At 36.8% G+C, this 12,341-nt stretch overlaps 1 protein-coding gene across 2 annotated transcripts in view; it reads right to left on the bottom strand.

Moving 5' to 3' along the window:
- Window positions 1-12,341, bottom strand: part of FGF12 (fibroblast growth factor 12) — a 382,069-nt gene that overhangs the window by 174,111 nt on the left and 195,617 nt on the right. For both annotated transcript variants that reach the window (XM_021692472.1, XM_021692471.1), the window contains exon 3: window positions 10,377-10,480. In XM_021692472.1, the coding sequence (XP_021548147.1) occupies window positions 10,377-10,480 (104 nt within the window). The remainder of the gene's footprint in view (window positions 1-10,376; window positions 10,481-12,341) is intronic.

Below are 12,341 nucleotides of genomic sequence, written 5' to 3'. Positions count from 1 at the left end.
CTTCGATAGCAATATCATCAGTTATTGTAAGGCTCAGATGAGACTATTTATATGAAAGCTCAGTTAAAAATTGAGAAAGCGTTCTACAGTGGGAAGATCTATTATATATAAGGCCAAGGGGCAGTGTGGTATTATCAAAATCTCATAATTTCTGGAGTTAAGACCTAGATAATAGTTTGGGTTCTATTACTCACCAGGATGGATTTAAGTCAACAAGCTTCCTAAGCCTCAGCTTTTTATCTACATTTAATGGTCCATTCCTGTCCTTCCTCACAGAGTTGCTGGGCAAATTACATATAAATCTAAAAGCCCTTTAGAAACAACAAAAACTAAATAAACTATATTCTTTGTACCAGCACAGCCCTTAATACCACTGCTATGACTATCACTGGTAGAGCTACTCTCATAACAGCTTATAATACTACTTATGTATTAAAACAAAGACTGACTTAAAGGAGTCATTTTATCATTGATTTAGCTTCAAATATAATTGACATGGATTAAGGCAGTGTTAAACAATAAGAATTTGTATGTAATTTGACCTTAATTCCTCAATCGAAAAAAAAAATAATAGTTCATAAGCTAAATAATTCTAATTTTAGAGATAACTGATACAAGGCCAAACATTATCAATATAATCGTTTTAAGTTTATAAAGTAAGTAAACAATGATTGTAATCAGAAAAGCAAACCTTTTTAAAACATTTTAATCATTATCAATCACTGAAATGCCAGGGATATGTGTGCTAAAAGCATCAAACTTTTCATTAAAAAAGCCCCAATACTGGAGTGTCTGGGTGGTACAGTGGGTTGACTGTCTGACTCTTGGTTTTGGTTCAGGTCGTGATCTCAGGGTCCTGAGATCGAGCTCTGCATCGGGCTGCAAGCTCAGCATGGAGTCTGCTTGAGATTCTTTCTCCCTCTCCCTTTGCTCCTGACCCCTGCTGTCAATCTCTCTCTCTCTATAAAAATAAATAAATAAATATTTTAAAAAAAGGACCCAATACTTTCAGCCTAGTTACAAGTCTTCGACATGTTTAAAGCTACTCAAATTGCATTATTTTTAAGTGCATAATTTTCCTAAATTCAAATGTCAAGGCTCCCAAGTTGTCCAAAGCACTGAATTATGTTTTCACTTCCCAAATGATGATGTACCAGATGTTACTCTCATAACTTTCTTGTCTTTCATCATTTCCTTCTTCCAAGTTGGAGAAAGACAATAGATATAGGCAGAAGGGAAGTATCTTGTCTGCTCTAACAAAATATTATAGACTGTGTTGCTTAAACAACAGACATTTATTTCACGTAGTTCCAGAAGCTGGGAAGTCCGAGATCAAGGTGCCATCAGATTTGGTTCTTGCTGAGGTTCTTTTCCTGGCTTGTAGATAACTATCATCTCATTTATGTTTACATGACATCTACTATGTGTGCTCACAGAGAGAAAAAGTTCCAGTTTCTTATCCTCTTTCTCTAAGGATATGCTATTCCCATTATGAGGACTCCACCCTTATGACATCATCTAAACCCAATTACCTCCCAAAGGCCTCACCTCCTAATACCATCACACTGAGGATTAGAGCTTTAACATATGCATTTTGGGAGGACATGTTTTGTTTATAACAGGGTGTGACTGGAGGCTGAGTCAGAGTAATATGTTAATAAAATATGGCATTCACTTCAATTAGACAGTGTGTATACATGTAAAGAACTCAACCTCGTCCCAAAAGATGTGTAGCATTTTTCCCTGGCCTCCAGAAATTGATATTTGTTTGCCTGAGGGCCTTAGGTTAGCCAGAGAGAAACAATGTTTTAGGGTTAGCACTTTGGGTCATGCAACATATCAGTCTACCAGGAGCCTGAGTTCAGCCACATGGGCAATCATTCAATCAATCCTATATAATGGAGTCTCAATAAAAACTCTTAACACCAAAGCTCAGGTGAGTTTCCTGACTGGGTGTATTTGACATGCATTGTCACCTATTGATACCAGAAGAGTAACACATTCTGATTCTATAGGAAGAAAACAATAGAAACTCTGCATTTGGTACTTTTGGTGTCTCCTATACTCTGCCCATATACTTCTTCCCTTGGCTTCCTTGTATGTTTTCCCTGTAATAAACAATAACCACAAGTATAATACTTATAACAGCTTTCAGTGAGTTCTGTAAGTCTTTCTAATAAATTATCAAGCCAAAGAGTGGTGTTGGCAACCACCCTTGACCTGAACTTAACAGTTGGTGTTAGAAGTGAAGGTGGTCTTGAAGACTGTGCTCTCTAACATTGTACTGGCCCAGACTTCTTGCAACAAGTAATTATGATGATAAGTGAAAACTCTAGGAAGAGAAGGATCTTTCTATTTTACCCACTTTCATATGCTCACTATATAGTATAATGTCTAGTATGTGGTAGAGTTCCAATAAATATATATTGACTAAATTTTAGGCTTATTGAGGCTGACTTTGAGGGCAAAGGAGCATTTGTGCTGTGGACTGTAAGATCACCAATGTAATCATAGTTAACTGTTCACCTGCTGTATATAATCTGCTCCATCTATACTTGGGATAGGCAATTCTTTAAAATTCAACAAGTTCATTGAAAGCCTTCCTTTATCAGAGAATGTACTTAATGTTGTGATTGGGGGAAATATGTGGCCCACGTAGCAAAGATGGGTATGATAAAATTCCTTCCCACTAGAAAAACAGACACTAAGTCCTGTGATACTAAAGCAGAAGTAATATCTAATTCTCACTGATACGGATAATGGAAAGAGTTCACTTATCAGTAAGTTTTGAATTGAACTACAAGGAAGGTTAAGAATTACATAGGTACAGAACAAAAATAAAAAAGTCAAATATAACAGCATCATCAATATAACTATGGTAGTATTACTTTCATCCTTTATATATTTTATTACACATATGATGACTCTATAATAATAATCTAAAATATTTTATCACCAATTTTTAACCTCCAGTTTGAAAATAATCTGACTTTAGAATTTTATATCAAACAATCCTTATCTGTAATTGTTTTATGTATACAAGGTTCAGTTCAAACTAATAAAAATATAAAAAGATACCAATCTTAGAGTAAATTTATAGAGGATAGTAGAAAGACAAGATTCAGACTATACTTTCTCTGTATAGGATGAAAAGATGCAACCCTCCCCACTCCCACACAAATGCCTTTAAGCATTGTGATAATTTGACAAAATTTAGGTTGTTTTACAAGCATTTTCAAAATCTTGTAAACCTCAAAGAGAATGAAACATCAAACAATATTAAAATTCAAATCAGTTAAAACTGGTTAAATAGCAAAAATTTTAAAATTAAGGGCACTATCTGAATAAGGTAAAATTTGTCGGAAAATCTGTCTCAACAGATTGTGACACAGCAGTGTTTCCTGAACTACTGAAGAAGGTGTTTCAGGAACAGAAGTTTCTAGCATTTGTGAGCTTATTTTGTGTGAGAAAGTGATGCCTTCTAGAACTTTTATTTACTCTACTTTACAAAAAAAAAGTATCATTTAATGCCATTAAAATTATTTTGGGCTTCCTTTCAAAATGGCATAATAAATGTAAACTTAATCAAGGGGGCAAAGTATTATACACTGAAAACTACGAAACATTTCTGAAAGAAATTAAGGAAAAAACAAATAAATGGAAAGACATCTGTGTTTATGGACTGAAAGATTTAATATTGCCAAAGTATCCATACAACCCAAAACAACCTTCAGATTCAAAGTAATCCCTATAAGTCCCAGTGGCATTTATTTTCAGAAATGGGAAAAAAAATCCTAAAATCCACACGGCATCTTACAGGATTCTGAGTAGTCAAAACGATTTTGATTTTTAAAAAAATGTTGGAGGACTCACACCTCCTGATTTTAAAACATCTTACAAACCTACAATAATCAAAAAGTGTTGTACTAGCATAAAGACAGACATATATATGAATGAAACAAAACAGAGAACTCAGAAATAAACTCTCACAAATATGGTCCAGTGATCTTTGACAAGGGTGCCAAGACTATACAATGGGGAAAGGATAGTCTCTTCGATATATGCTGTTGGAAAAACTGGGTATCTGTATGCAAAAAAAAATAAATACATAAAATTGGACCCTTACCTTACACTATATAGAAAAATTAACTCAAAATGGATTAAAAATATAAATGTAATACCTAAAATTGTAAAATTCCTAGATGAGGGGCGCCTGGGTGGCTCAGTCGTTAAGCATCTGCCTTCGGCTCAGATCATGATCCCAGGGTCCTGGGATCGAGCCCCGCATCAGGCTCCCTGCTCCACAGGAAGCCTGCTTCTCCCTCTCCCCCTCCCCCTGCTTGTGTCCCTTCTCTCGCTGTGTCTTGCTCTGACAAATAAATAAATAAAATCTTTAAAAAAATAAAATAAAATAAAATTCCTAGATGAAAACATTGCAGAAAAACTTCATGACATTGAATTTGGCAATGATTTATTGGATATGAAACCAAATTCACAGGCAATAAATGTAAAAATAGACAAGTGGGGTTACATCAAAATTTCTGCACAGCAAAGGAAACAATCAACAAAGTGAAAAAGTAACCTACAGAATAGGAAAAAATATTTGTCAACCATATATCTGATAAGGAGTTCAAATTCACATATAAAGAACACTTACAACTTAACAGCCATAAAACACATTTAAAAATGGGCAAAGGACTTAAATAGACATTTCTCCAAAGACATACAAATGGCCAACATGTACATGAAAAGTGGTTAACATCACTAAGCCAAGGGAAATGCAAGTCAAAACTACAATGAGATATCACCTTGTATCTGTTAGTATGACCACTAACAGAAAGGAAGGAAGGAAGGGAAAGAAGGAAGGAGGGAAGAGAAAGGGAGGTAAGGAGGAAGGAAATAACAAATGTTGGTAAGGATATGGAAAAACTGAAACCTTTGTACACTGCTGTTGGGAATACAAAATATTGCAGCTGCTATGGGAAACAATATGGAGGTTTCTCAAAAAAATAAAAAGAAGGAAATTTTTTCAGATGCTACAACATGGATGAACCTTGAAGACATTACTCCAAGTGAAATAAGCCAATCACAAAAAGATAAATACTACATGATTCCACATATATGAGGTATCTAAAGCAGTCAGACTCAGAAACTGAAAGTAGAATGGTGTTTGCCAGAAGGTGAGGGGAGGGGAGAAAGGAGAATTGTTTTGGGGACAGAATTTCAGTTTTGCAAGACAAAAAATTTCTAGAGATCTGTTGCACAACAATGTGCATATAGTTAATGCTATTGTAATGCAACACTTAAAAATGATTACGATGGTAAATTTTATGTGTTTTTTTACTATAACTTAAAGACAGAAAGGAAAAAAGGCATGAGTTTAGACTATGTTGCACCCACTCTGCTCCAAACAGATAGCAATGATGAATAAAATTAAAAAATATAAGATCTAAATGACATAGCCAGGTTTAAAGCAAGCTAAGCGTCCCTCTGAAATGGAAACAAGCATCCCTGTGGAATGGAAATGAAAGACTGACTAGGTTGGAGCTACAAGCTCCATATCCTGACATTGGTGGTGTGCCCCAGAGTTCCACTCTGGTCAAGTCAATGGGAATAAAATCCCTCTATGCAGGATGGGGACCAGAGCCAGCCTACCTGCTTATACCAGTGGCTGGGATAGTTTTCCTTCTCCACCTGCAAAAAGGCTAAAATGGAAATGTTGATACTACTTTGGACAAAATCTAGTGAGAGACACAGCCTCACAATGAGAGGAACTAGACCTAGCCCAGGCCCCCTTCGCCAACCCCAATGTTACCCTAGGATAGGAGCCTTGAAATGACTCTAACATCTTATGCTAAACTAGGGCCACTGGAGGCTAGATAGCAGCTGCAGCAGCAACAACAACAACAACAACAAACTAGAAAGTGAGGGCAGACCTTGGAGGAAGAAGATCATGAGGTAGGTCAGGGGAGGGGAGAGAAATGTTCCTGCAGACCAAAATTCCAAACACATGGAGAACTAATTTTAAATTCTAAGATAATTTCAACCTAATTCTAAAAATGATAGCCAAAAAAATCAATGATTAAAACATGAATTCATTATCAAAGAAATTAAACTTTCTTTTTAAAAGAAAACTTCCAGCCTAATATACACCAAAACACTTCAAGAAAGCCTATGTTAACAGCCTGCTTTAAACTCACCACAGGGCCCCTGGCTGCATTGGTACTCTCCTGCTGAGGCATGCCACACAGAGGGACTCAGTACTGCTGGAGTGATGGAGCCTTGATGCTCTCTTCTCTTTCAGGTTTGCCTCCCCTAGTATCAGCCTTCTCTAGTCTTATAACAAAATCTTCAGGCCTGTGCCCACCATTTAAAATTAAACAGAATAGAGACTCCAGAAATGGACCTTCCAATTCTATGGTCAACTAATCTTTGACAAATCAGGAAAAAAATATCCAATGGAAAAAAGACAGTCGCTTCAATAAGTGGTGCTGGGAAAATTGGACAGCTACATACAGAAGAATCAAACTGTACCATTCTCTTACACCATACACAAAGATAAACTCAAAATGGATGAAAGACCTCAATGTGAGACAGGAATCCATCAAAATCCTAGAGGAGAACATAGGTAGTAACCTCTTCGACATCGGCCACAGGAACTTCTTTCAAGACACATCTCCAAAGGCAAGAGAAACAAAAGAAAAATGAACCTTTGGGACTTCATCAAGATAAAAAGCTTTTACACAGCAAAGAAAACAGTCAACAAAACTAAGAGGAAACCCATGGAATGAGAGAAAATATTTGCAAATGACATTATTGATAAAGGGTTGGTATCCAAGACCTATAAAGAATTTATCAAACTCAACACCCAAAAGATAATCCAGTCAAAAAATGGGCAGAAGACATGAACAGACGCTTCTCTAAAGAAGACATATAAATGGCTAACAGACACATGAAAAAATGTTCATTATTAGCCATCAGGGAAATACAAATCAAAACCACAATGAGATACCACCTTATACCAGTTAGAATGGCAAAAATTAACAAGACAGGAAACAAGTATTGGTGAGGATGTGGAGAAAGGAGAACTCTCTTACACTGTTGGTGGGAATGCAAGCTGGTACAGCCACTCTGGAAAACAGTATGGAAGTTCTTCAAGATGTTAAAAATAGAGCTACCCTATGACCCAGCAATTGCACTACTAGGTATTTACCCCAAAGGTACAGATGTAGTGAAAAGAAGGGGCACATGCACCCCAATGTTCATAGCAGCAATGTCCACAATAGCCAAACTGTGGAAGGAGCTGAAATGCCCTTCAACAGATGAATGGATCAAGAAGGTGTGGTACATATATACAATGGAATATTACTCAGCCATCAGAAAAGATGAATACCCACCATTTGCATTAACATGGATGGAACTAGAAGGGATTATGCTAAGTGAAATAAGTCAAGCAGAGAAAGACAACTATTATATGGTTTCACTCATATGTGAAAACATAAAGAATAGCACGGAGGACCATAGGGTAAGGGAGGGAAAACTGAAGGGGGACAATTCAGAGAGGGAGATGAATCATGAGAGACTATGGACTCTGGGAAACAAACTGAGAGTTTCAGAGGGGAGGGGGTTGGGGGGATGGGGTAGCCGGGTGATGGGTATTAAGGAGGGCACGTGTTGTGATGAGCACCGGGTGTTACATGTAACTAATGTATCATTGAACACTACATCAAAAACTAATGATGTACTATACAGTGGCTAACTGAACATAATAAAAAAACATAAAAAAATAAAATAAATAAAATAAATAAAAAAATAAAATTAAACACCAGCACTCACTCCAATTAGTTCTATCCAGAAAGAGGGTGATTTGAAAGTAAGAATCCCTGATGATCTATGTCAGCCATGCCATACTTATAATCAAAGGGAAATTGTTCCCAGTCGCCTCTACCATAAGCAGGAAAAAATTATGATTCTTGGTATGGGGCAAGTTTGATTTAAGAGAAGGGGAAAACTGAATATCTGGGTACCCCAAACAGGTAACTCAACAGGTAATTATTGGCTTTCTAAGGCATTAACTCCTTTACAAAAAAAGCACCCACAGTAAAATTATCTAGTCAAGAATTTCTTAAATTCTCTCCTATGGGCTCAAGCCTGCTGTGACTTAACCCTAGTTCTGAGCAAGAATAATAAAAAGTATGAATCTCTGGACATGCTTCAGAGTAGGAAGTTCACCTATCTCATACTGAATACCCAGACTCCTCTCAGGAACTTTGAGATTGTACCCAACAAGGGTGCCCCTCCCCACCATTGCCCCCTACACCCACCCACCCACCCACACACACACACACACACACACACACACACTCCTATACAACTGTCCTCTGCCTGCAATACTGTTGTCAGACTTTCTGTGTTTTTCTTCTTCCCAAACCTTTGGAAATGAACTCTGGTTCAAAGAGCTGAACTCATCATTTTTGTATAATTGCTAGTTTTAGCTCTTTACTTGATGACTGATTAAATCCTTAAGTCAATATTATCCTATGATCATCTCCATGTTTTAGTTTGTATTATAGTCAAAACTTTTTTTTAAGATTTTATTTAATTATTTATTTGAGATTGAGAGAGAGAAAGAGCATGGGGAGGAGGAGGGGCAGAGGGAGAAGCAGACTCCCTGCTGATCAAGGAGCCTGACATGGATGTGGGGCTTGATCCCATGACCCTGAGATCATGACCTGAGCTGAAGGCAGACACTTAATGACTGAGTCACCCAGGTGCCCCAAAACTTTTTTTAAAGCTTAATTAATTGGAATTACTCAAAACAACAACCTTTTTGTTTTGCTTATTTTAATTCTTACATTTAAAATATAGACTCACAATAAGTGGACATTAAGAACTGTTAGAATTATGGCACATTAAGAATGAAAGCTCACGGGGCGCCTGGGTGGCTCAGTCGTTAAGCATCTGCCTTCGGCTCAGGTCATGATCCCAGGGTCCTGGGATCGAGCCCCGCATCGGGCTCCCTGCTCAGCCGGGAGCCTGCTTCTCCCTCTTCCACTCCCCCTGCTTGTGTTTCCTCTCTAGCTGTCTCTCTCTTTGTGTCAAATAAATAAATCTTTAAAAAAAAAATGAATGAAAGCTCACTTTTAACCAAAAATGTATTTATCTGTGTTATATTGAATAGAACAAGTAAAAAAAATGTGCATGTACACATCTAGTATATGAATGCAAATGCATATCTGGAATATGCTCAGGAATAAAAGAGTAACTTAAAAATCCTAATATGAATGACAGATATATCACTAAAAAGCAAGCATAGTATAGCAGAGATTCATTTAACTGAATATGAAAAGAGTTTAATAGAAGTTATTTAGTATTTAATTTAGAATCTCATAGGCATAAGTGAACTTCCTGAATAACTATGCTGTTTACTGAGATCATAGAAAGTAAGGGTGGAAATCTTTAACCATGATTTTCAAGGATATCTCTTTGTGAACTACAAATAGGCACATTCCCTCATGAGAGAACAGAAGTTATGAGTTATCATAATACTTGATACATGAGATTCAGTGCAGCCACACTCTCCCAATGCATAAATTAGTATCTTGAGAGTCAGACAGGCATCAGATGACAGTTTACTACTTTAAAATGTCAGTGCTCATAATGTAGCCACTGGAGCTACCTAATTTTGTCAGCTTAAGGTTGAAAAGAGATGTTAAACAACATGGTGTCCAACACACTGTGCTATGGGTCCAGAAATTAAGCCAAAGAGGGGAGCTAACTTGCCCAAAGAGAAATAGTAACTGAAATGTAAATAAAACTCAAATATCCAGCCCCTAATTCAGAGCTCATTCCATAAATTCACCTCATCTTCGAAGTGACCAGTTATGACAGGAATCTGATGTATTAGGTACTAAACAGATTTATTAAATACAAACAAAACACAACCTATTCCAAAAGTTTTTTCTCCACAAGACAGAAAAGACTCCCAGACAAACTGAAGAATTTAACTTCTTAAACCATCCTATGTGCTTAAAGGAGAAGTAACAGGAGAAAGGAAAAACCTCTTACCCCTTGAATTAAGCAGAAAGGTAAAATTCGAAAGACTGACATATCCTCTAGAAGTAGAAGCCAGATGAAGAGAATTTATATTGCACAGCAAGTAACTAGCTCTTTCTCAAGAGGGCATGATCCTTCACATTGTAAATTGTAAAAATCTTAATAAAATCCTGACATATTGGGTCGGAAATTCTAAAATGACTTCAACTTCTAATTTTCTTCCCTAAAATAATGGTGACTTCACTAGCTCTCAATGGCCAGGTTATGTGTGCACACAAGCGCATGCGCACACATACACGCATGCTTTACGAGGTACTTACTGAGCTGTAGAGATAGCCTTCACCATTCATGGCCACATAGAGGCTGGCCTTCACCCCTTGGATAGCCACCACACGCAGGCCCACAGGAATTAGATTGAAGAGGGCTAGAGAGGAAAAGAGAAAACAGAGAGGAAAGAATCAGTGACCTTTTGAATAAATCATCCTGCTTCTTAAGATGACTATTTTGAGAATTAAACACTACGAATTGAAATTAGTAGGGAGAGAGAGGGAGACTAAGGAGAGGAGGAGAACTGGCTTCTTGTCTCTGCACTACCTTTAATTACCTATGTGACCCCGGGTAAATCACATAAACTCATCTGCAGTAAAGAGGTTACATTCCATTAGAAAGTCTCTATGGTCCCCACAGTTTTGTTTCACAAAATGAGCACATACTCAGTGTAATATGATTTTTTCAAACAAATAAATAATTTGAACCAAAACATTCTCAACAGCAGAAAATGTAATTGCAGACGTAAGTAATAATAAAATATGATCTTTATTCAACAGTCTCACACAATTCACAGCGCTCACCCTGTACCTCTGAAACAAATAATACATTATATGTTAAAAAAAAAAAAAGAAGAAGATAGTAGGAAGGGAAAAATGAAGGGGGGGGAATTGGAGGGGGAGATGAACCATGAGAGACTATGGACCTGAGAAACAAACTGAGGGTTCTAGAGGGGAGGGGGTGGGGGGATGGGTTAGCCTGGGGATGGGTATTAAACAGGGCACGTACTGAATGGAGCACTGGTTGTTATATGCAAACAATGAATCATGGAACACTACATCAAAAACTAATGATGTAATGTATGGTGATTAACATAACATAATTAAAAAAAAGAAAAAAAATATGATCTTTATAAGTTATGCCAGAGTGTCTTATTTTCAGATTTTTCCCTGTGGTCCTAAATATTGTCTTGAATACAGAAGATAAAGATAAAAATCACTGGCTCATTCTTAGCTACATTGGTGGAATGAGAGCATTTCTTTTAATAGTTTAATTCTTTTACATGTAAATGTAGATATATAAATGGATCAATAACTGATAGCTTAAGCTCTAATGGATATATTTTATATCTCAGAATACACACACACACACACATATACACACGTATGTATATAGACATGCACAAAACCACTAAAACCATTAAAAATTAACTTGTTAAAATTAATTCAATATCATAAGATGAAATGGGAACCTGCTTGTAGTCTTTAAATATTTGGGTTGTCCATCACTGAAAATATTCAACAGTCTACATGTCTACTTGGAGAAGGTACTCAAATACAAGAGAGAAAAACAAGAAGATAATAATCTTCCAACAATATATTTTTATGAATTATATCTCCCTAGCATTACTCTAGTTACCGTTGCGATTATAAAATGAGCATAAGCATAAAACATTGCCCCTTCCCTGAAAGATTTCGTATTACATAAGGGAAGAAAGTAATCATATAGGCTCTATAGATGACAACATGGCTACGGACTAAATATCTCACAGCTGCATGCGTAAGAGCATATATCTGTGGTTCACTTTAACATCCTGGTTTAGTTGGAGGTTCTTATCCCTCTTTTCTACTGATAAAATGTCCATCAGTTCTGGTCATCTTCTTAGTTTTGAATGTAAAATGTATGAAAATCCACCCAAGGGCTACCTGGAATGACTGATTATTCCCGGCTTCTCTGAACTTGGGATGGTAAGCTAACCAACACACATACACACACACACACACACACACAGTATTTGGCAGTCAAATGTTCAGCTGATACTTGTAGAGGATCAAGCCTGAGACCACAGGTTTACTATAGCAGGTTTTAATTTCTAGATGTGCTTGACACTGGACCAGTCTCTCTGCCTCCTTGAACCTGTTTCGTCATTTGTCATGAAAGTTGAGACTAGATCTTATGAGATGCTCAAGATTATTAGCTAGCTTAATTTGAATCTGAACTGGTTTTGTTGTTCCTAT

This window comes from Neomonachus schauinslandi, chromosome 1 (assembly GCF_002201575.2).
Source record: "Neomonachus schauinslandi chromosome 1, ASM220157v2, whole genome shotgun sequence".
In the NCBI taxonomy this organism is placed as follows: Eukaryota; Metazoa; Chordata; class Mammalia; order Carnivora; family Phocidae; genus Neomonachus; species Neomonachus schauinslandi.
This window is presented reverse-complemented; position numbering and strand designations above follow the sequence as displayed.